This window comes from Schistocerca nitens, chromosome 3 (assembly GCF_023898315.1).
Source record: "Schistocerca nitens isolate TAMUIC-IGC-003100 chromosome 3, iqSchNite1.1, whole genome shotgun sequence".
NCBI classification, from domain to species: domain Eukaryota; kingdom Metazoa; phylum Arthropoda; class Insecta; order Orthoptera; family Acrididae; genus Schistocerca; species Schistocerca nitens.
In genome coordinates this window covers 251,436,463-251,461,495 of record NC_064616.1, presented here as the reverse complement: position 1 = coordinate 251,461,495, position 25,033 = coordinate 251,436,463, and the positions used below count along the sequence as shown (strand labels likewise).

The 25,033-nt window shown below is 44.9% G+C and overlaps 1 protein-coding gene across 1 annotated transcript in view; it reads right to left on the bottom strand.

The window, feature by feature from the left end:
• Positions 1-25,033, bottom strand: part of LOC126249563 (glycine receptor subunit alpha-4-like) — a 303,930-nt gene that overhangs the window by 134,895 nt on the left and 144,002 nt on the right. Inside the window, exon 3 of the mRNA XM_049951226.1 lies at positions 4,451-4,652. Within this exon, the coding sequence (XP_049807183.1) occupies positions 4,451-4,652 (202 nt within the window). The remainder of the gene's footprint in view (positions 1-4,450; positions 4,653-25,033) is intronic.

The following is a 25,033-nucleotide window of genomic DNA, read 5'->3' as shown; positions in this document are numbered from 1 at the left end:
TTCCTACCTGTAGATTTCTGATTTAAAGCTGATCCTTGAAACTTTGTAAGTAGGCTTCCTCAGGATAGTTTGTGCCTATCTTCAAGAGTTTGCCAGTTCAATTTCTTCAGCATCTCTGTGACACTCTTCTACAAGTCAAACAAATATGTCACCATTCTAACTGCCTTTCTCTGCATACGTTCAATATCGCCTGCTATTCCTCTTTGGTACAAGTTCTACATACTTGAGGACGGTTCGCATGAGTGATTTGTTGGCAATCTCCTCTATAAACTGACTGCATTGCCCTAGTTTTGTGCCAGTAAATCGAAGTCTGCTACCTGCCTTGTCCACGACAGATCCTATGTGGTAGTTGCCTTTCATGTCTCTCCTAAGTGTTACATCAAGGTATTTGTACGAGTTTCCCGATTCCAGCTGTGACTCACTAATATTATATTCATAGGATACTACGTTATTTCGTTTTGTGTAGTGCACAGTTTTATATTTCTGAACGTTTACCATAAAGCAAGTTACCGCTGTCTGCGCCACTTTGAAATCTAGTCATTAACGGACCAAATATTTTTGCAGTTGTTTCAGCTGATGAAGAACAACGCAGACTGAATTTACAAACATTGTTGGAGTGTATTAAAGGGAATTAGTCTGATTTTGTGGACAGATGGGTTACTGCGGCTAACACGCAGGAAGAATAGTGGGTGGAAACTGGTGACCCTACTCCAGAACGTCAAAGAAGATTTCACCTACTAGACAAACAACGACCATGACTCTCTAGGATACAAAAGGGGTGAATGTCACTGAATACCTTGAAGAGGAAGCAGCTACGAGGGTGGCAGAGTACTTGTGGAGCGCACATGAGGATTTTTTAGGCGAGGCAGTAGTCTGAGGTGCTCTGATGAACAGCCGCCAGTCGATATGCACCAAGGGAAATCAAACGGTGTTCAGAATAAAGTCACTTCCACTGTCACAATTTCATCAGTAAACTGCCAAACTATTGGCAATATAGTTCTCGAATTTACTGTCCTCCAGGAAAGGTCTCGCGCTCAAATTACTCTTGCGATCGAGAGCTGACTGAAACCCGAAGAGGAAAGCTCTGAGATATTTAGCGAGTCGTGCAACGCATATCGGAAAGACAGATTAGAGGCCATAGGAGAGGGAGTGTTCATTACCGTTGACAAAAATATTGTCTCCATTGAAGACGAAGTTGAGTGTGACAGTGAAGTCATCTGGTCGCGTGTAACGGGTGTAGGTGAAACCAAGTTAATTTTTGGATGTTTTCACCGGCCATCCGAGTGTGCTGCGACAATTCTAGAGTCAGCCAAAGAAAGTCAACGGTCAATAGCGTAAATACTCAGATCATGCATTACTAGTTGGGGACTAGTTTAACGTCTTGAGTATAGAGTGAGAGTCTACGGATTCATTGGGGGGCGGGGGGGGGGGGGGGGTCATACAGACAGTCATGCGAAATACTTTTGAACACGTTTTCTGAAAACTGTCTTGAGCAGCTAGCTCGGAAGCCCATGCGTAATGGAAATATCTTAGATCTTGTAGCAAAAAATAGGTCGGGCTTATCGACAATTTCAGTATAGAAACGGAAAATAGCGATCATGATGTCATTATAGTAACTATGATTACGAAAGTTAATAAATCAGTCAAGAAGACTAGGAAAGTGTTTCTGCTAGATAGAGCAGATAAGCAGTTATTAGCATCTCACTGAGACAGTGAACTGGCATCACTTAATTCCAGTAAGATCGATGTAGAGGAATTATGGGCAAAGTTTGAGTGGATTGCAAAGCATAGTCTCGAGAGTTATGTGCTCAGTAAGCGGATAAAGGATGGAAAAGACCCACCGTGGTTTAATAACGAAAGTCGGAGGATGCTGAGGAAGTAGAGGCTGTGCACTCTCGGTTCAAAAGACAACACACAAATGACGACAAGCGAAGGTTAGTAGAGATTCGTGCGTCTGTGAAAAGATCTATGCGTAAGCATACAACAACTAGCATCGTCACACCTTAGCAAAAGATCTGGCACGGAACTCGAGAAAATTTTGGTCGTACGTAAAATCGCTAAGCGGGTCTAAGGCTTCCATTCAGTCCCTTGTTGACCAGTCTGGTGTGGCAGCTGAAGATAGCAAAACGAAAGCCGAAGTTTTAAATTTCACGTTCAAGAAATCGTGCACACAGGAGAATCGTAGAAACATACCGTCATTTGATGACCGGACAGATCGCATACGGATAACACAGTAATAAGCATACCTGTCGTAGAGAAACAACTGAAAGTTTTCAAAGCAAATGAATCACAAGGTCCGGATGGGATCCCAGTTCGATTTTACAAAGAGTACTCTACCGCATTGGCCCCTTACCGAGCTTGCATTTATCGTGAATCTCTAGTCCAGCACAAAGTTCCAAGCGACTAGAAAAAAGCGCAGTATATAAGAAGCGTAAAAGAACTGACTCGCAAAATTACAGACCAATATCCCTAACTTCTGTTTGCTGCAGAATCCTTGAACATATTCTCAGTTCGAATGCAATAAACTTTTTTGTGACTGAGAAGCTTATGTCCACGAAACCATCGCTCGTGAGAAGTTCAGATTACCCTTTTTTCACGTGTTACACTGCGAACTATGGATGAAGGGCAACAGGCAGATTTCATATTTCTAGATCTCCGGAAAGCATTTGACACGGTGTCCCATTGCGGGCTGTTAACGAAGGTACGAGCATATGGAATAAGTTTATAGATATGTGAGTGGTTCGAAGACTTCTTCAAATAAAAGAACCCAGTACGTTGTCCTCGACGGTGAGTGCTCATCAGAGACAAGGGTATCGTCAGGAGTGCCCCAGGGAATTGTGATACGACCGTTATTGTCCTCTCTATATACGAATAATTTGACGGACAGGGTGGGCAGCAATCTGCGGTTGTTTGCCGTGGTGTGAAGACGCCATAGCTCGATACTAGGTTGTGTTCAATGGGCTTTGGCATGCATCTGCGTCTCCTCCAGCTTGATGTAACAATAAAGAGTGATGCCATGGTGTACGGTAAGGTGTCGAAGTTGAATGACTATTGGAAGATAAAAGACGACTTAGACAAAATTGACAGTTGGTGCAATGAATGGCAGCTAGCCCTAAATGTAGAAAAAATGTAAGTTAATGCGGATGTGTAGGAAGAACAAACCTGTAATATTCGGATACAGTATTACTAGTGTCCTGATTGACGCAGTCTTCCCACGCCCGGGTTCCCGGGTTCGATTCCCGGCGGGGTCAGGGATTTTCTCTGCCTCGTGATGGCTGGGTGTTGTGTGCTGTCCTTAGGTTAGTTAGGTTTAAGTAGTTCTAAGTTCTAGGGGACTGATGACCATAGATGTTAAGTCCCATAGTGCTCAGAGCCATTTGAACCATTTTTTTGACGCAGTCAAGTTCGTTTAAATATCTGGGCGTAACGTTGCAAAGCGATATGAGGTGGAACGAGCATGTGAGAAGTGTGGCAGGGAAGGCGAGTGGTCGACTTCGGTTTATTGGGAGAATTCTAGAAAAGGGTATTTGACCTGTAAAGGAGACCGCATATAGGACGCTGGTGCGACCTGTTCTTGAGTATTGTTAGAGTGTTTGAGATCCTCAAGGGTCGGATTGAAGGAAGACGTCGAAGCAATTCAGAGGCGGGCTGCTAGATTTATTACCGGTAGGTTCGAACAACACGTAAGTGTTACAGAGATGCTTCGGGAACTCAAATGGGAAACTCTGGAGGGAAAGCGATGTTCTTTTCGAGAAACACTATTGCCGAAATTTCGAGACCCGCATTTTAAGCTGGCTGTCGAACGATTCTACTGCCGCTAACATACATTGCGCGAAAGGACCGCGAAGATAAGCTACGAGAAATGAGGGCTCATACGGAGGCATATAGATAATCGTTTTCCCCTCACTCTATTTGCGAGTGGAACGGAAATGGAAATGACGCACTGTACTGTGGCTTGCGGAGTATCTACGTAGATGTAGATGTAACGTAATAACTTGCGAATACTGCGGAACGGTTCTGAATCAAATGCTTGAAGAAATATTTGGAAAGATACTCCGACTGATAAGAAAAAAAAAATCATCTTTTATTAGGACAAGGCACCAGCCAAACAACGTGCCTTGTCAGTGAGAAATCTATGGGATGCGAAGTACGAATAGTTGGAACGTACATCCTGTTTGTCAGATTTTGCCCCCTGTGATTTAGTTTCATCAATTCCCAAATATAAAACAGTATGTACTCGTAGACTGAAAATACGCTGTGTTCGGTTAAGATATTATGAAAACAGAAATGGGGACTGCATAGAAAAATTACCTTTTTTTTCTTGATACCCAAGAACTCAGACTGCCATACCTGGAAATTATCTTCCTGTCCTCATAGTGTTATGAAGTACATACTACGTGTTCAGCAGCGGTCTTTTGTGTTTTAGCCAGGAAATGAAGTTTGTACGAACCATTGACTCCTCGTTGATGGAATCTAGCGACAGGACGGTGACGTGGAAGTAGACGATTGTGGGCTGTCCCTGCACCTTGGGAGCACGGTTCTTGTCGTAGTGCTTGGGGTTGAGAGGCAGGATGTCGCGCAGCGAGAGGCTCGTTTCCGGTGGCATCGTAGGCGACGGGTTCGCCTCCGGCACCTCGACGACGCGGCTTGCGCTGCAACACAACACACGGTTACATCGTACCAGTCAGTGTCAGGCATAAACTTGCTTTCACGTACAGAGTGTTATAAATAAACGTGGTCCAAAAATTTTTGTAAGACTGACGCCGACTTGGTCTATATTAATGAACTGGAGAACAGCCCATCACTTTGTACATCATTTGTCCCCTTAAAATGTCATACACACATCAAAAAAAGTTTTGCATCGCCTCGGTTCCGAGAGTTACGGAACCTCTACAGAAAATTGGAATAGAGATCAACATAAACATCATTTCCGTCCTTTTTATTGCTCATGACAACCACACATTGCATGTTGTACCGTCATACAGCGAGACCTTCAGAGATGGTGGTCCAGATTGCTGTACACACCGCTACCACTAATACCCAGTAGCATGCCCTCTTGCATTGATGCACGGCTGTATTCGTCGTGGCATGCTATCCACAAGTTCATCGAGGCATTGTTGGTCCAGATTGTCCCACTCCTCAACGCTGATTCGTCGTAGATCCCCCAGAGTGGTTGGGGGATCACGTCGTCCACGAACAGCTCTTTTCAATCTAAAAATGGTTCAAATGGATCTGAGCACTATGGGACTTAACTTCTGAGGTCATCAGTCCCCTAGAACTTAGAACTACTTAAACCTAACTAACCCAAGGACATCACACACATCCATGCCCGAGGCAGGATTCGAACCTGTGACCGTAGCAGTCGCGCTGTTCCAGACTATAGCGCCTAGAATCGCTCGGCCATCCCGGCCGGCTTTTCAATCTATCCGAGGCATGTTCGATAGGGTTCATGTCTGGAGAACATGCTAGCCACTGTAGTAGAGCGATGTCGTTATCCTGAAGGCAGTCATTCCCATGATGTGCACGATGAGGGCGCGAATTATCGTCCATGAATGCCTCGCCAGTACGCTGCCGATATGGTTGCAATATCTGTCGGAGGATAGCATTCACGTATCGTACAACCGTTACGACGCCTTCTATGACCACCAGTGGCATATGTCAGCCCAACATAATGCCACCCCAAAACTGCAGGGAACCTCCACCTTGCTGCACTCGCTGGGTCTGACTGGGTGCCCTCCAAACACGTCTCCGACGATTGTCTGCTTGAAGGCATATGCGACACTCATCGGTGAAAAGAACGTGATGCCAATCCTGAGCGGTCCATTAGGCATGTTGTTGGGCCCATCTGTACCGCGCTACATGGTGCAGTGGTTGCAAAGATGGCCCTCGCCATGGACGTCGGGAGTGAAGTTGCGCATCATGCAGTCTATTGCGCACAGTTTGAGTCGTAACACGACGTCCTGTGGCTGCACGAAAACCATTATTCAACACTGTGGCGTTGCTGTCAGGGTTCCTCCGAGCCATAATTCGTAGGTAGCGGTCATCCACTATAGTAATAGCCCTTGGGCGGCCTGAGCGAGGCATATCATCGACAGTTCCTGTCTCTCTGTATCTCCCCCATGTCCGAAGAACATCGCTTTGGTTCACTCCGTGACACCTGGACACTTCCCTTGTTGAGAGCCCTTTCTGGCACAAAGTAAGAATGCGGAAGCGATCGAACCACGGTATTGACCGTCTAGGCATGGTTGAACTACAGACAAGACGAGCTGTGTACCTCATTTCTGGTGGAATGACTGGAACTGATCGGCTGTCGGACCCCCACCATCTGATAGGCGCTGCTCATGCATGGTTATTTACATCTTTGGGCGGGTTTAGTGACATCTCTGAACAGTCAAAGGGACTGTGTCTGTGATACAATATCCACAGTCAACGTCTATCTTCAGGAGCTCTGGGAGCCTGGGTGTTGCAGAACCTTTTTTGATGTGTGTATGTTGACGATGTAATGAGTTGTACATTGCTAAGCTTAAAGGTATAGGAAGCCAACAAGGGCACTCCAAGATAGGAGAGCAGAGGCAGTATGCAGAGAACAAGCAAATGTGTTAGCATTTAGGTTACCGGAGGTCAACAGTAACGCTAGAGCCTTGCGAATTGCTGAGTGTCTGAGCAGTTATCTCAGGGGAAAAGTTTTACTTCAGAAAGTTAACTAACTGCGTCCACCACCTAGACGCTGTTGCAAGGTATTACAGGAGAAGATGGTCACAAAAAGGCATACCTTAGCAGACGCAATAAGCTGATACTTGCCCCTGAGAACCGCAACGTCAGTGGGTTTATACAGGTTAGAGTGCCACAACAGAGGTACCCACTCACGAAAGGTCTCTGGGAGGGGCCAAGTGACGTAAAACATTGTTGTTGCTGCCCATAAGTGGAGGGACAGTGACGTTTAGCTTTCACTTGATCGCTGATGCTACTCCCCGTTAATGCTGTTAACGCCAAGTCCAGAAACATCCCTATCTACCGAGTAAGAGAAAGACTGGACTCTGAATATGGTTGGGCCAGAGGTTTTCTGGAGGTGCAGTACCAACCAGTTGCCTCCTTTTTTTCAGTGTTCAGAATTAGTCTTTAGTGTAGTAGTTAGTATGCCGGCTAATAAATAGTGTTAATCAGACCTCTGAGATCCGTGAGTCCCCTGTAGCAAAACCCGTGCCTCTCTTAGGTGCCCTGTGACAGCGTTTGGCGCTGATTTCGCTGAAAGTTTGTCTTTCTGCATTTGCTCCTAACCGGTTGGAAATGGCAGACTGCTCTGTAACCCCCTGTCTTCCCCCTATCCTTTTTAGGACACAACAGAACTGTCGCATATTGAGTTCTGCCAGTGGTCTCTGAGTGAAGATGATCAGGACTTTTGGATCTCCAGTTCTTCATTTCGACAGATGAGACTGTCAGGGCATGTGAACTCACAGAACATGCGCCATTATGCATCCCGATCAATACTTTGAGAAGCCGGTGAGTAATGTCAACGTTTCTGTTAGGTATGCAATGTCTGGTATCCACAGCGTAAAACGATTCTTTCACCAAACTGTTTCACAAAAACTGTTTAATCGATATGTGGATCAACACACAAAAGATGAACGACTGTATGGATATTTTCAGGAAGACGAAACAATAGCACACATCTCCTTGACAAACTTGTCACGAGAACGAGAAGTGTTCGGTGAGGTGATGACAGTCAGCAGAGGCAGTGAAATCTTAGAGCTACCTCGACCACATGATCTCCCTTCCTGTGATTTTTACCTGTGTAAGAAACTGAACAATCAGGTGGACCCAAATAATCGTCACATACTAAATGAGCTACAGCAGAACATTGAAGACACTGTTGCTGCTACCCTCAGACATAGCTGCTACGTGTGTTCCTCAGTTTGATAAATCGATCACGGAGCTATATCGACGCGAGCTGTTGCCATTTTCAACAGCTATTGTTATGTTCATTAACAACAACAAAAATGGTTCAAATGGCTCTGGGCACTATGGGACTTCACTTCAGAGGTCATCAGTCCCCTAGACTTAGAATTACTTAAACCTAACTAACCTAAGGACGTCACACACATCCATGCCCGAGCCAGGATTCCAACCTGCGACTGTAGCGGTCGCGCGGTTCCAGACTGTAGCGCCTAGAACCGCTCGGCCACCTCGGACGGCTCATTAACAACAATCAACCCTCGTGAGCATTATTGTAAATACGTCGGTGTGGGAAATTTGACGACGAAAGTAACTTTCACGTGAAGTTGTGTCATTGAAAAGTAGCATAGCTCGGTGAAACTTGGGCCACTCGTTGAAAGAACTGCTACAGCGTAGTGCGGAAAATAACTGTTAGAAATACACAATGAGACGAACAGCACTGACACTTTTGTTTGAAGACAATAGTTACACTGAAGTCACCGCGATTTATAATGCTCCCCTGCAAATTACAAAAGGTGGGGCATGGATCTTAATAGGGTTTGTGATCACCACGGCCACCAGTAAATGCTCTGCAACGTGCTGCCGTGCCACCCACAAGTTTGCTAAGGAGTTCTTGTGGTAGAGCATTCTATTCCTCCACCAGCGCGGTTCACAACTGCTCGGTGATCTTCCGCTCCAGATGGTATACCAATCAGGTTCCTTTCAGCGTATGAAGATGGAATAGCGTCTTTCTTAGTAATCATACACAAGCGCTCACTTGACGAAAGGTCTGTTCCTAAAGACTGGAAAATAGCACAGGTCACACCAATATTCAAGAAAGGAAATAGGAGTAACCCATTGAATTACAGGCCGATATTACTGATCTGAATTTGCAGTAGGATTTTGGAGCATGTACTGTACTCGAACATTATGGATCACCTTGAAGAAAATTACTTATTGGTACATAACCAACACGGATTCAGAAAATATCGTTCTTGTGCAACACAACTAGCTCTTTATTTCCATGAACTAATGAATGCTGTAGACAAGGGATCTCAGATCGATTCCATATTCCTAGATTTCCAGAAGGCTTTTGATACCGTTCCTCACAAGCGACTATTAATCAAATTGCGTGCATATGGAGAATCGTCTCAGTTGTCTGACTGGATTCGTGATTTCCTCTCAGAGAGGTCACAGTTCGTGGTGATAAACGGTAAATCATCGAGTAGAAGTGATATCTGGCGTTCCGCAAGGTAGTGTAAGAGGCCCTCTGATGTTCCTGGTTTACATAAATGATCTGGGTGATAGTCTGAGCACCCCCTTTAGATTGTTTGCAGGTGACGCTGTAATTTACCGTCTAGTAAAATCATCAGACTATCAATTCCAATTACAAAATGATCTAGAGAGAATTTCTGTATGGTGCTAAAAGTGGCAGTTGGCACTAAACAAAGAAAAGTGCGAGATCATCCCCATGGGTACTAAAAGAAATCCGATAAATTTTGGGTTTATGATAAATCGCACAAATCTAAGGGCTGTCATTTCGACTAAATACCTAGTAATTACAATTGTACTGTATTGTATGTTAACCGAGGACCTAGAAATGACGGAAAGACTCTGTCCCCGCCGCAGCCGCAGTGATCCACAACCCCACGACGACTACCGCAGTCCACTTCACCCCTCCGCCGCCCCACACCGAACCCAGGTTTATTGTGCGGTTCGGCCCCCGGTGGACCCCCCAGGGAATGTCTCACACCAGACGAGTGTAATCCCTATGTTTGCGTGGTAGAGTAATGGTGGTGTGCGTGTACGTGGAGAACTTGTTTGCGCAGCAATCGCCTACATTGTGTAACTGAGGCGGAATAAGGGGAACCAGCCCGCATTCGCCGAGGCAGATGGAAAACCGCCTAAAAACCATCCACAGACTGGCCGGTTCACCGGACCTCGACACAAATCCGCCAGGCGGATTAGTGCCGAGGACTAGACGGTCCTTCCCGCCTGGAAAGCCGTGCGTTGGACCGCACGGCCAACCGAGCGGGCGGAATTACAAGTAACTTAAATTGGAAAGACCACATAGATAATATTGTGGAGAAGGCGAAACAAAGTCTCCGCTTTGTTGGCAGAACACTTAGAAGATGCGACAAACCCACTAGAGAGACAGCCTACATTACACTTGTCCGTCCTCTGCTGGAATGTTGCTGCGCAGTATGGAATCCTTACCAGGTAGGATTGACAGAGGACATCGAAAAAGTGCAAAGAAGGGCAGTTCGTTTCGTGTTATCGCGCAATAGGGGTGGGAGTGTCACTGATATGATACGCGAGTTCGCAACAGTCGAACCCAGGACATCCGAGCCGGGTTATTACGTGCTGGAGGCGAATCTATTTGCCGCGCATTCATAGGAACTGACCTCCGTTCAGCATTTAAAAGATAATGAAAGTCTGCATGAAAGTAAAGGGATTATAATTTAATGGGGAAACACTGAAACAAAGGCTGTTTTCTTTGCGGCGAGACCTATTAACGAAATTTCAATCACCAAATTTCTCTCTCGAATACGAAAATATTTTGTTGACCCCCACCTACGTAGGGAGATATGATCATCATAATAAAAAAAGAGAAATCAGAGTTCGAACGGAAAGACATAGGTGTTCCTTTTTCCCACGCGCCATTTGGTTCAAAAATGGTTCAAATGGCTCTGAGCACTATGGGACAACTGCTGAGGTCATTAGTCCCCTAGAACTTAGAACTAGTTAAACCTAACTAACCTAAGGACATCACAAACATCCATGCCCGAGGCAGGATTCGAACCTGCGACCGTAGCGGCGCCATTTGGGAGTGGAATGGTAGAGTAGTAGTATGAAAATGGTTCGATGAAACCTCTGCCAGTGTGAATTGCAGAGTAACCATGTAGATGTAGATGTAGATGTAGAGGTGCATGTGGACGTTCTGCAACACGTCTCCCCAACGCATATCTCACGTACTTGATGGCATTTAACTCGGGCGATCGGGCATTGCCATCCATAAGAATGAAGTCAGGGCCGCATGCGCCTCTGAAAAGTCTCACATGGTAACATGGTAGCATATTTCCTCTCAGCGATTAACAGGTTAGTTAAGTACCCTTTAAACTAGACGAGTATTAATGCTGAATTACATGCACTAGCTACGAGCCATGAAATAAAACAACCCTTTTGTTTTACATTCCTGTTTTGAAAGTTCCGTAATTCCAATGGTATCTAATAAGTGATTTCGCGTAATATATTAAATCTCATAAAATTTATTATTCCATTTGTTTACTAGTAGGTCATGCTTGTACAATATATGTTCGCAATATTTTGCATTTAAAAATGAAGTCATAATTAAGAAAATTTAGGTTAGCATTGTTATCTTTCAGTATTTTATATAATATGATGTATATCCTATGTAAAAGTCTTTTTTATTGTATACGTCAGTTTCAGCATAAAATAAGCAAGGTTTTGTGGATAGTTACTCATAAAAATGTTAAACTTTTAATTGTTAATTTAATAAATTTGAGCTGTAGTTTTGTTGACTTGATTACTGAAAATCGAATAATTAGGAGGAGCACAAGGCTCAAGAATGGCCAGTTGGAGACAGTTTTGAGACGCAACCACTGTGTCACACGTCTGTAATTGTTGTAATACAGTATAGTGACTATGTAGCCTGTTATGTGGAGTTGGCTCCCACTTAGAAGAAATTGTGCAGCTTGTCATAAATAAACCACTATTAAACGACTTGGTACCTGGATTATTTCATGTAATTCACGTAAGTTGATCCAGTTAGCAGATGAAATGGACCGAGGCAACGACTACTTCAGAGGCAGCAGCAGGAACAGATTATTCCGAGTTACACCGAACTAAGATACGTAAAAGAAATCAACTGAACTATATAAGTGTCACTGCAGAACTGATTACTAAAGTGTAATGTTTTGGAAACTATCCTAGCAGTAAACATTTGGATTTGTGTCAAAGTAATTATTTGAGTAGTGGAGGCCGATGTGATCAGTAAGATACACCCGCCTGATCACAGTCCGCAGCTCGTGGTCATGCGGTAGCGTTCTCGCTTCCCGCGCCCGGGTTCCCGGGTTCGATTCCCGGCGGGGTCAGGGATTTTCTCTGCCTCGTGATGACTGGGTGTTGTGTGATGTCCTTAGGTTAGTTAGGTTCTACACCTACATCTACATTTATACTCCGCAAGCCACCCAACGGTGTGTGGTGGAGGGCACTTTACGTGCCACTGTCATTACCTCCCTTTCCTGTTCCAGTCGCGTATGGTTCGCGGGAAGAACGACTGTCTGAAAGCCTCCGTGCGCGCTCTAATCTCTCTAATTTTACATTCGTGATCTCCTCGGGAGGTATAAGTAGGGGGAAGCAATATATTCGATACCTCATCCAGAAACGCACCCTCTCGAAACCTGGCGAGCAAGCTACACTGCGATGCAGAGCGCCTCTCTTGCAGAGTCTGCCACTTGAGTGTATTAAACATCTCCGTAACGCTATCACGGTTAACAAATAACCCAGTGACGAAACGCGCCGCTCTTCTTTGGATCTTCTCTATCTCCTCCGTCAACCCGATCTGGTACGGATCCCACACTGATGAGCAATACTCAAGTATAGGTCGAACGAGTATTTTGTAAGCCACCTCCTTTGTTGATGGACTACATTTTCTAAGCACTCTCCCAATGAATCTCAACCTGGTACCCGCCTTACCAACAATTAATTTTATATGATCATTCCACTTCAAATCGTTCCGCACGCATACTCCCAGATATTTTACAGAAGTAACTGCTACCAGTGTTTGTTCCGCTATCATATAATCATACAATAAAGGATCCTTCTTTCTATGTATTTGCAATACATTACATTTGTCTATGTTAAGGGACAGTTGCCACTCCCTGCACCAAGTGCCTATCCGCTGCAGATCTTCCTGCATTTCGCTACAATTTTCTAACGCTGCAACTTCTCTGTATACTACTGCATCATCCGCGAAAAGCCGCATGGAACTTCCGACACTATCTACTAGGTCATTTATATATATTGTGAAAAGCAATTGACCCATAACACTCCCCTGTGGCACGCCAGAGGTTACTTTAACGTCTGTAGACGTCTCTCCATTGATAACAACATGATGTGTTCTGTTTGCTAAAAACTCTTCAATCCAGCCACACAGCTGGTCTGATATTCCGTAGGCTCTTACTTTGTTTATCAGGCGACAGTGCGGAAATGTATCGAACGCCTTCCGGAAGTCAAGAAAAATAGCATCTACCTGGGAGCCGGTATCTAATATTTTCTGGGTCTCGTGAACAAATAAAGCGAGTTGGGTCTCACACGATCGCTATTTACGGAATCCATGTTGATTCCTACAGAGTAGATTCTGGGTTTCCAAAAACGACATGATACTCGAGCAAAAAACATGTTCTAAAATTCTACAACAGATCGACGTCAGAGATATAGGTCTATAGTTTTGCGCATCTGCTCGACGACCCTTCTTGAAGACTGGGACTACCTGTGATCTTTTCCAATCATTTGGAACCCTCCGTTCCTCTAGAGACTTGCGGTACACGGCTGTTAGAAGGGGGGCAAGTTCTTTCGCGTACTCTGTGTAGAGTCGAATTGGTATCCCGTCAGGTCCAGTGGACTTTCCTCTGTTGAGTGATTCCAGTTGCTTTTCTATTCCTTGGACACTTAAGTAGTTCTAAGTTCTAGGGGACTGATGACCATAGATGTTAAGTCCCATAGTGCTCAGAGCCATTTGAACTCCATGATCACACGTTTCTTGATGTCTATGTAACACAAGAATAACAACAAATTTTTGAGGTTTCTTGTTTAAATCAAATAACCTCTCTTCGATGTTGAAAATTTTCGCCCCAGCAAAATTTCACTGTCTCCCCACGTAACAACAGTTTCGTTACACCCAGAACTAGTTATGAAATTATATAAAAAACAGATTACTTTAGAAAAGAGCAAGCAATCAGAAAAAGGTAAGCTTATGACCTTACCACACTGGGTTCATATCACCGACAAACAAGTTATTTGTTTCGAAAAACTAAGCTGCAAATCGGCCTCATCACAGAGAACAACGTACCGTCACGTCCTATACGCAATATCGATAAAAGGTGTATAAAGTCAGATGTATAAAGCAACACGTAGTGACTGTGATGAATTTTATGTTGGGCAAACAGTGAGAAACTTGAAAACGAGATTTAGAAAATGGTTCCAATGGCTCTCAGCACTATGGGACTTAACTTCTGAGGTCATCAGTCCCCTAGAACTTAAAACTACTTAAACCTAACTAACCTAAGGACATCACACACACCCATGCCCGAGGCAGGATTGGAACCTGCAACCGTAGCGGTCGCGCGGTTCCAGACTGCAGCGCCGAGAACCGCTCGGCCACTACGGCCGGCCGAGATTTAGAGAACATAATAATGTTAGTAAAGCCAATCCCCCACCATTCAGTGCTCATTTAAGACAAAGAGGAACAAGAAACATTACCATTCGTCACAAAGTAGAAAAAGGCAGATTATTAAATATTCTAGAAGAAATTGAAATATAAACCCATGTGACAAAACAACCAGACAACATACATACTTAATGAACAAACAAAGTTACGGAATAAGATGTAAATACAAAATTTCAACAGTGTCTTAACCGAATAATTATAGTTTGCAGTCTATGAGTGCTATTGACAAGGGATTTCAGATCTATTCCGTATTTATGGATTTCCGGAAGGCTTTCGACACGGTACCACACAAGCGGCTCGTAGTGAAATTGCGTGCTTGTGAATTATCGTCTCAGTTATGTGACTGGATTTGTGATTTCCTGTCAGAGAGGTCACAGTTCGTAGTAATTGACGGAAAGACATCGAGTAAACAGATGTGATTTCTGGCTTTCCCCAAGGTAGTGTTATAGGCCCTTTGCTGTTCCTTATCTATATAAATGATTTGGGAGACAATCTAAGCAGCCGTCTTCGGTTGTTTGTAGATGACGCTGTCGTTTATAGATTATTAAAGTCATCAGAAGATCAAAACAAACTGCAAAACGATTTAGAAAAGATATCTGAATGGTGCGGAAAGTGGCAGATGACCCTAAATAACGAAAAGTGTGAGGTCGTCCACATGAGTGCTAAAAGGAACTCGTTGAACTTCGGTTACAGGATAAATCAGTCTAATCTAAAACAGTAAATTCAACTAGATACCTAGGTATTACAATTACGAACAACTTAAATTGGAAGGAACTCACAGAAATTGTTGTGGGGGAAGGCTAACCAGAGACTGCGTTTTATTGGCAGGACACTTAGAAAATGTAACAGACCTACTAAGGAGACTGCCTACACTACGCTTGTCCGTCCTCTTTTAGAATAATGCTGCGCGGTGTGGGATCCTTACCAGATAGGGCTGGCGGAGTATATCGAAAAAGTTCAAAGTAAGGCAGCACGTTTTGTATTATCGCGAAATATGGGAGAGAGTGTCACAGAAATTATACAGGATTTGGGACATCATTAAAAGAAAGGCGTTTTTCGTTGCGACGGAATCTTCTCACGAAATTCCAATCACCAGCTTTCTCCTCCGATTGCGAAAATATTTTGTTGACACCGACCTACATAGGGAAGTATGATCACCACGATAAAATAAGGGAAATCAGAGCTCGTACGGAAAGATATAGGTGTTCATTATTTCCGCGCTCTATACGAGATTGGAATAATAGAGAATAGTGAAGGTGGTTCGATGAACCCTCTGCCAGGCACTTAAATGTGATTTGCAGAGTATCCATGCAGATGCAGATGTAGATGCATATCCTGCATGTAAAATTGTCTAATTTGACGTGATATGTTGGATTACTTCGTAATCTCATACCTTTTGTCTTTTCTGCCTTCACATGCCAGTTGTCAAAAATTGTTATTTACATAATTATATAAATGCATGTCACAGACATATACAGACTGATCATTAATAAAACTGACAAACTGCAGGGACGGATTCCTGACCGGAAATGTCGGAAAAACGTCTTATGAACATGTGGCCAAAATGCATCTTTGTCATGGTAGATGGCGCTGGCGAATGAAAGTTCCTCTGATCACGTGCTGTTTGTTCCTTGTGCGTTGCAGGCTATGTGACTGACGCAGCGTACTGTAACCAGCACAATAGTTCGGCGGTAGAGAGGACTGATGATAGAAATCCCATTATTGTGAAGGTCTGGTGCAAAAACCACCGACAAAATCCTTCCCGTAAAGGGAAATCCGCTGCTGATGATCGTTGCACTTGCTGCGGATGATAGGAGTTGTAGCGGTTGCCATGCAGGATACACATGATCGTACTTTGGCTTACGACGTGTTGGCGGGCCACTTGCCTAGAGCTTGTACTGTGGTTTGTCTCAGAATCCTGTAGAACCTGGTCCTCCAAATCTGGTGTACGCACAGTCCACCGCCTCCCTGCAAGTTCGTCTGTCTGAAAGCACCCGTAATCACACAAACGCCCAAAAGTGCTTGAAATGTTGTGTGATGTGGTAGGTGCCTATGCGGGTACTTGTTTTGGCATAGCTGTCTGTCGATCGTCCCCATCTGCTTGGCCCCATCTCGGCTTGTTCCAAGAAACACACGGCACGTGGTCAGAGGGACTTCCATCCTTCAGCCCCATCTACCGTGGTAACGATGCATTTCCGGACACATGTTCATAGGACCTTTTTTCCTCCATTTCTAGTCAGGAATCCGTCTTTGCAGTTTGTCGGTTTCATTAACGTTCATCCTGTTTAAATATGGCCTCGGTAATAAGAAAAGGCCCGCATCTCGTGGTCGTGTGGTAGCGTTCTCGCTTCCCACGCCCGGGTTCCCGGGTTCAATTCCCGGCGGGGTCAGGGATTTTCTCTGCCTCGTGATGGCTGGGTGTTGTGTGATGTCCTTAGGTTAGTTAGGTTTAAGTAGTTCTAAGTTCTAGGGGACTGATGACCATAGATGTTAAGTCCCATAGTGCTCAGAGCCAATAAGAAAAGATAAGTAATGTATACTCCTTGACCTGTCAGTTCCATGTTTACTCTGTATGTCTGTTATGTCAAACATTATCAAGAATTCTCACTGTCTAAAATCTGACAGCAGTAACATAAATTACAAACCGTGTACTGTGTTATATGGCACATTTCAGTTCCTGTCCTATTAACTGACAAGCATGTCATCGCTATAGAAGTGCGTAATGTAAGTAAGCATACTCTAAATGGAGAGTTATCATTTTGTAGAAGTCGATGCACATACAATTGGTTGTTCCTCTGTGTCAGATGCTACTGATGATGTGTTATAAACCCGGAAACGGGTGTTGGCAAATGAAACATTTCTAGTACAGATCTTGGTGTATTGAAGATGTTTTTAATAAATATTTTAAAGCTTCGGAGCGCCAACCAATCAAGCGCCTTAGCAACAAATACGATACTGTTCGTACGTCCACAGGTAGACCCGACAACCACAGGAAGCTGAGCAAGGAAGCCAGTAAGGGAAAAACCATCCACTAAGAAACCGGGCAATAGAAAGACTGACTTCTCGAACGCAGTTGGAAACGGCTGAAGAAGCAACAATCCCCGCATTTACACGCTTGCACAGTCATCGTCTATATAACTGTATTCGAAATATTAATGAAGTGAGTGTACCTTTCGATTTTATATAGTGTAACTGGTTTTCAAAATGTATACTTCTCTGAATCGCTGTTTCTTGGATGTTATGCTCAAGCAGTGCACTAAGTACTGGTTCAAATGGTTCAAATGGCTCTGAGCACTATGGGACTCAACTGCTGTGGTCATAAGTCCCCTAGAACTTAGAACTACTTAAACCTAACTAACCTAAGGACAGCACACAACACCCAGCCATCACGAGGCAGAGAAAATCCCTGACCCCGCCGGGAATCGAACCCGGGAACCCGGGCGTGGGAAGCGAGAACGCTACCGCACGACCACGAGATGCGGGCGCACTAAGTACTGAGATGAACAAATTATTATTATTATTATTATTATTACATTAAAACCTTTATCTATTTATTGTTGTTATCATTAAAATTGTAGGCATCTGTACTACGTTAAAAATGTCTATGACCACTAGTAACACTTCTGGGTAGACAGTAACAAACTGTTACCCACCAGGACGGAGCCTCGGATCTGCAAATGGGTACAAAATGGCTCTGAGCACTATGGGACTCAACATCTTAGGTCATAAGTCCCCTAGAACTTAGAACTACTAAAACCTAACTAACCTAAGGACATCACACACACCCATGCCCGAGGCAGGAATCGAACCTGCGACCGTAGCAGTCCCGCGGTTCCGGACTGCAGCGCCAGAACCGCTAGACCACCGCGGCCGGCAAAATGGGTACACGGTGAAATATTTGACAGTTAGTGACTTACTGCTACATGCTAGCCACCAACTTTCTGCCACTCAGTGAAGTGATGATCTTGCTGCTGCACGTCACATATGAAGACTGAAACAAGAATTACCCAACAGCAGCGGTTCTCAGTCTGTGGAGTGAGCCACCCCAGGGGGGCGTAATGACAATAAATTGGAGGCGGGAGCTTATAGAAAGGAAAAAAAATATGAATCCGAACATTGAGCATTTCAAAATTCACAGTTACACTGCTATAATGCGCTTATAAATAGGACTCTATCAGAACTGCAAAATGCATTTAATAATTAATTTTTAAATACTAAATTAAAAAGAAGTCTTGTAATTACTGGTTACTCATTTGTGCTTGGCTTGCAGAGCGAAGTATTTCGAATGAGGTTTCAGTGTTACAGACAGACATTCTGAGTTCTTTTCCGATGTTTACCTCACATTTACACTCCTGGAAATTGAAATAAGAACACCGTGAATTCATTGTCCCAGGAAGGGGAAACTTTATTGACACATTCCTGGGGTCAGATACATCACATGATCACACTGACAGAACCACAGGCACATAGACACAGGCAACAGAGCATGCACAATGTCGGCACTAGTACAGTGTATATCCACCTTTCGCAGCAATGCAGGCTGCTATTCTCCCATGGAGACGATCGTAGAGATGCTGGATGTAGTCCTGTGGAATGGCTTGCCATGCCATTTCCACCTGGCGCCTCAGTTGGACCAGCGTTCGTGCCGGACGTGCAGACCGCGTGAGACGACGCTTCATCCAGTCCCAAACATGCTCAATGGGGGACAGATCCGGAGATCTTGCTGGCCAGGGTAGTTGACTTACACCTTCTAGAGCACGTTGGGTGGCACGGGATACATGCGGACGTGCATTGTCCTGTTGGAACAGCAAGTTCCCTTGCCAGTCTAGGAATGGTAGAACGATGGGTTCGATGACGGTTTGGATGTACCGTGCACTATTCAGTGTCCCCTCGACGATCACCAGTGGTGTACGGCCAGTGTAGGAGATCGCTCCCCACACCATGATGCCGGGTGTTGGCCCTGTGTGCCTCGGTCGTATGCAGTCCTGATTGTGGCGCTCACCTGCACGGCGCCAAACACGCATACGACCATCATTGGCACCAAGGCAGAAGCGACTCTCATCGCTGAAGACGACACGTCTCCATTCGTCCCTCCATTCACGCCTGTCGCGACACCACTGGAGGCGGGCTGCACGATGTTGGGGCGTGAGCGGAAGACAGCCTAACGGTGTGTGGGACCGTAGCCCAGCTTCATGGAGACGGTTGCGAATGGTCCTCGCCGATACCCCAGGAGCAACAGTGTCCCTAATTTGCTGGGAAGTGGCGGTGCGGTCCCCTACGGCACTGCGTAGGATCCTACGGTCTTGGCGTGCATCCGTGCGTCGCTGCGGTCCGGTCCCAGGTCGACGGGCACGTGCACCTTCCGCCGACCACTGGCGACAACATCGATGTACTGTGGAGACATCACGCCCCACGTGTTGAGCAATTCGGCGGTACGTCCACCCGGCCTCCCGCATGCCCACTATACGCCCTCGCTCAAAGTCCGTCAACTGCACATACGGTTCACGTCCACGCTGTCGCGGCATGCTACCAGTGTTAAAGACTGCGATAGAGCTCCGTATGTCGCGGCAAACTGGCTGACACTGACGGCGGCGGTGCACAAATGCTGCGCAGCTAGCGCCATTCGACGGCCAACACCGCGGTTCCTGGTGTGTCCGCTGTGCCGTGCGTGTGATCATTGCTTGTACAGCCCTTTCGCAGTGTCCGGAGCAAATATGGTGGGTCTGACACACCGGTGTCAATGTGTTCTTTTTTCCATTTCCAGGAGTGTATATTGTATCTTCAAAGGAGCCAACGCGGAAAATATGGTTTCGCAAAGGTAGGGGTTTGAAAATGCTAATATTGTAAGAAATGCTCATGTTTCCAGTTCATAAAATTCGTCAATCCATCCTGTCCAATTTTCAAAGAGCGATTGATTACTAAACTATCTTTTGATTTCGCCACTTGCCGTGAAATCTATCAAGACTTCTCCTTCACACTTAAGAGACCTTCGGGAGTACTTTCGCGCGTTACCCGTAAGACAGAGAGCAATAGAGGGCCGTCGATTCTGGTTTCGTCAATTTAACGGAACAAAGTTGCGAAACAGCAATAAATTTTCTTATTCTAGGTAATTTGTTAGGTTTGAAACTTTGGAGCATTAGCATCCAAATACTCAAAATAGTATATTATTACCGTATGAGGAAAACTGGGGAGGGTGAAATTTATGACTGAAAAGTGGGTCGCGATCGCTGAAAGTTTGAGAAAAGCAGCCCTGTAGAATTTCCGTGAACACTCCGAATACTAGATTGAATTCTTCATCAGTTTACCACCTGCTCGACTTCATTCCAGACCACATACAGCCGCCTGAATTTACTCTCATCTTTAACACACTATAACGCTAAATGGGGCTGATCCCGCAACACGTGGCAGTTGAAGGAATGGGAAAAGGCAATGCGTGTCAGCCAGCGCGCAGTTACGGTGTCCTGTGGCGGTGTCCTTCATTCGAACATAGCCCAGAGACATCTGGGAAGATGAGGAAGTATCAAGGGGAAACTGGGGCAAGTACAAGATGTGAGGGGTGCAGCCCAGGAGTTTGGTATTGTCCGCAGTATTGTTTCATCTGCATGAAGTGCGTTCTGAACCACATACATCGCTGCCCGAAGGAGAAGAGATGGTCGATCATGGTCAAACACACCAGCAGATGGTCGCTTCTTTGTGTAACAGGCGTGGAGGAATCCACGTCAAACAGCGGGGCCAACTGCAGCTACATTTAGCAGGACTGCAAGGCACACAAACACATGCTCCCCAATGGCATGGTGATTGCATGGAGGTGGTCACTTTGACCGACGCCCAGTGCGTTGTATCCTGTTGACTCCTGTACATCGGCAGCACCGTCTGCTATGGTTCCCAGGGCATAGGGACCGGATCAACGACGAGTGGAATCGCGTGCCCTTCTCGGATGAGAGCGGATTCGTTCTGAGGAGTGGTTCTGGAAGTAACCTTATATGGCGAGAGCTGGGAAGATGTAATGTATCAAGGAACATTGTCGAACATGATGGTTTCGGTTGTCCGGACGTTATGGTGTGGAACGGCATAATGTTGCATGGGCGTACTGACCTCGAAATCTTTGTGCACGGTACACTCACCGGTCAACGTTATTGTGACAGTACTGCTTCACCACGTGCGTCATTTCAAGGGTGCATTCGGCCCTTACTTAATATTTACGGATGACAGTATGCGACGGCATCGAATAGCGCAGGTGAAGGAACTCTCTGGAACGAGAGGGTATTCTGCGAATGGACTGGTCTGCCCTTTCCCCCAAGTTGTCCGCCCCGATAGCTGAGTGGTCAACGTGACGGATTGCAGTCCTACGGGCCCGGGTTCGATTCCTGGCTGGGTCGGGGATTTTCTCCGCTCAGGGACTGGGTGTTGCGCTGTCTTCATCATCATTTCATCCCCATCCGGCGCGCAGGTCGCCCAATGTTGCGTCGAATGAAATATGAACTGCACCAAGGCGGCCGGACCTGCCCCGCAAAGGCCCTCCCGGCCAATAACGCCAAGCGCTCATTTCCATTTCCATTCCCCCGAGTTAAATAGCACCGATCATATGTGGGATGCGTTGAGGGGAGGTATTGCAGAAGGTTCACATGAACCAACGACCATCCAGCAGTTGTCAACAGCGCTGGTGGACGAATGGACGCCCTATCACAAGAACTCTTAACAACCTTGTGACCAGCATGGCAGCACGTTGCAGTGCGTGCATGCATCGCTGTCTATGGTGATCACACAACCTATTAAGGACCATGTCCCGCCTTTTGTAATGTACAGGGGACCATCATAAATCGCGGTGGCTTCAGTGTAATTAATTTTTTTAAATAAAAATATCATTCTGTTCATCTGATTGCGTGTTTCAGATAGTTACCTTCTGTACTATAGTGTAGAAGTTCTTTGCATGTATGGTCTAAGAGCATCGAAAAGTGGTTTCTTCTTGCGCGCACAATGGCGCCGTTTCTGTAGCGTCATCTAGCACTGTGTATGATAAGTCCATTCGAATTATGTTTGTTCGTAAAGTGGAAGGTATTTTGTACGAGTCTCGACTGTATCTAACTCTATACATTCTGCAGAAAGACCACGTTTGCTATTTGTCATGTCAAAGCGAACATGAAGGTATAGTTTCCGATCAGTCGAACGTGGTTTCGTGAAGCAGAGATTAGTATTGATGGTTTAGATTTATTTTCTTCTAAAGTAGCACTATATGTTGTTAACAGTTCTGACACAGCATTTCTAGAAAAAAAGAAAAGGATCTGAAAGTTGATAGTAGTTCTTCAAAATCGATCTTATTTCCTTAGATTTGCCGTATTTGATGCGTTGTACCTCTGCAACTACATTTTGAACACCTACGAGCCACTGGCAGATGACATCATTTTCCTCTATTAGTTTGTATTTCCAACAATATTTTGCTGTTCTTAGGACGTGTATGCCTCATAAATGTCAAATATTTTTTTTAGGTTTGTTAATATCACTGTGCCGGGAACGGGGTTCCTCAATTCATATTTATTATTTTCTTTTTGTTTTATCATTTTCGAACGAAACATTGAGTACAGAAGTACATCACTTCGTAAGTAATTCAAGGGGTTGTGTAATACGTTAATTCAAGATGAATTTCGTCGAAAGTCTGACGTAAACTACACAGAAGGAGGGGACATCATATGAAATCGAGAAACTGACGAATAGGAAGATGATGAAGGAAGAGAACAAAAACAGGATAAAACAAATTCAGACACTATCAACTCTAACTAAAGATGTAAATATGCTTTTTCAAGCAAAAATTGGGTACTAAAAGAAGAGCAGATCAGCGTGCGTGCGACTACATTCTTCAAGCATGATAGATATGAGAGTAGTTGTGAACTGCAGCTTCGATCATACGTAAACATCTGGTGATGCAGCACCTCCGCTGATCAAACAAGATAACTCTGTATCTGATTAAGTAGCTATTCAGTGTATGTAAGGGGCCAGTTTCAAGGTCACTGATGACGTCACAGCTGATGTTGCACATCTGGGCTAATTATATTAAAAGTGTTCATAGCTCGAGGTCTCACGATAGCGTTATCGCTTCCCGAGCACGGAGTCCCGGGTTCGATTCCCGGTGGGGTCAGGGATTTTCACCTGCCCCTAGATGACAGGGTATTGTTGTGTCATCTTCATCATCATCATTCATCCCAATTACGGTAGGAGGAAGGCAACGGCAAACCAACTCCATTAGGACCTTGCCTAGTAGACGGTGGGGGTATCTCACATCGTTCCCCTACGCTCTGTCAAGAATCATTTCCATATTAGAAGTCATGAAGGGGAACCCCCGTCCTACCAAACTCACTTGGACATTGGACGTAAGAGCAACGGATTTACGACCTCCCCCCTCCCCTCCCCCCTGACCACACACCTAAGGCAGTGGGATTTCTACCCAAGAACTGGTTATTACTGAGTAACAAAAAATGGCTCTGAGCACTATGGGACTTAACTTCTGAGATCATCAGTCCCCTAGAACTTAGAACTACTTAAACCTAACTAACTTAAGGACATCACACACATCCACGCCCGAGGCAGGATTCGAATCTGCGACCGTAGCGGTCCCGCGGTTCCAGACTGCAGCGCCTGGAACCGCTCGGCCACCCCGGCCGGCGACTGAGTAACAGGATATACTTGTCTTTGAGAGGGGGTATCAGGTTAAACATGGGGCAACTGCGTTACATATATTGGAAATTACCCTCTTCGCCCTTTACCTGATATACTGCCTCAAACTGATTCAAGGACTTCTGGGAACCGGTCATATTGTCTCTGGGCAGGATCACCCTCTGGACCAGTAGATGTCAAGTTCCACCTCCTTCTCCTATTCTTCTTTTACAACTACAGCACTTGGGTGGGTTGCTTCACTATAGGGAGAGAATGTGGTTTGTTATAAGCAGTAATTTTCTCTCCGTAGGGAAAGGGTTAGGAAATAATAACAATGTTTTAGCAAATTAACTTGTGGTTTATTAACTTTTTTACAATATAATTTGTTAGCAATAATTATTACAGATTTTTTTAAAAAAATTCTGTCTGTATATACAATAGTTACATTTCAATGAATTCTTTCTGATCTTTTTTTCTAATTGTGATATATTATGATACATGGGAAATGAGATTAGCTGCAGCAGATAAGGGAAACCTCCCCTTATATGCATATATATGCAAGGCGGTCAAAAACAACCTGTTCTGAGTTAATTAGCATTGAAGTTAGCCAATCAGGCTGTTGCACACACAAATTCAAGTGGCCCACTGGATGCAATAAGTGTTAGTTGTACGCACAGCGTAGATGATAGTGCATGAGACTTCTCAGCCTTTGGCTCGGCTTCGATCCTTACTACCAGCCCATGTCAAGTTTTTGTATCACTCTCTTGTTCAGTTTTAGGAAACTAAATACAGAACACATATGACGACACCGTCGAAGGCATGGGCAGTATTTGCAGATAATGGTCATATTGTAGTGCAGTCACGAAAGTGTCGGCAAAATGTTTTTCATCACTGGATGTGTGTTGCATCGCACCACTGCTCTCATGATGGAGAAGCGTGCACATCTGCGTTCAAATATAATCGTATTTTTAAGAACACCAG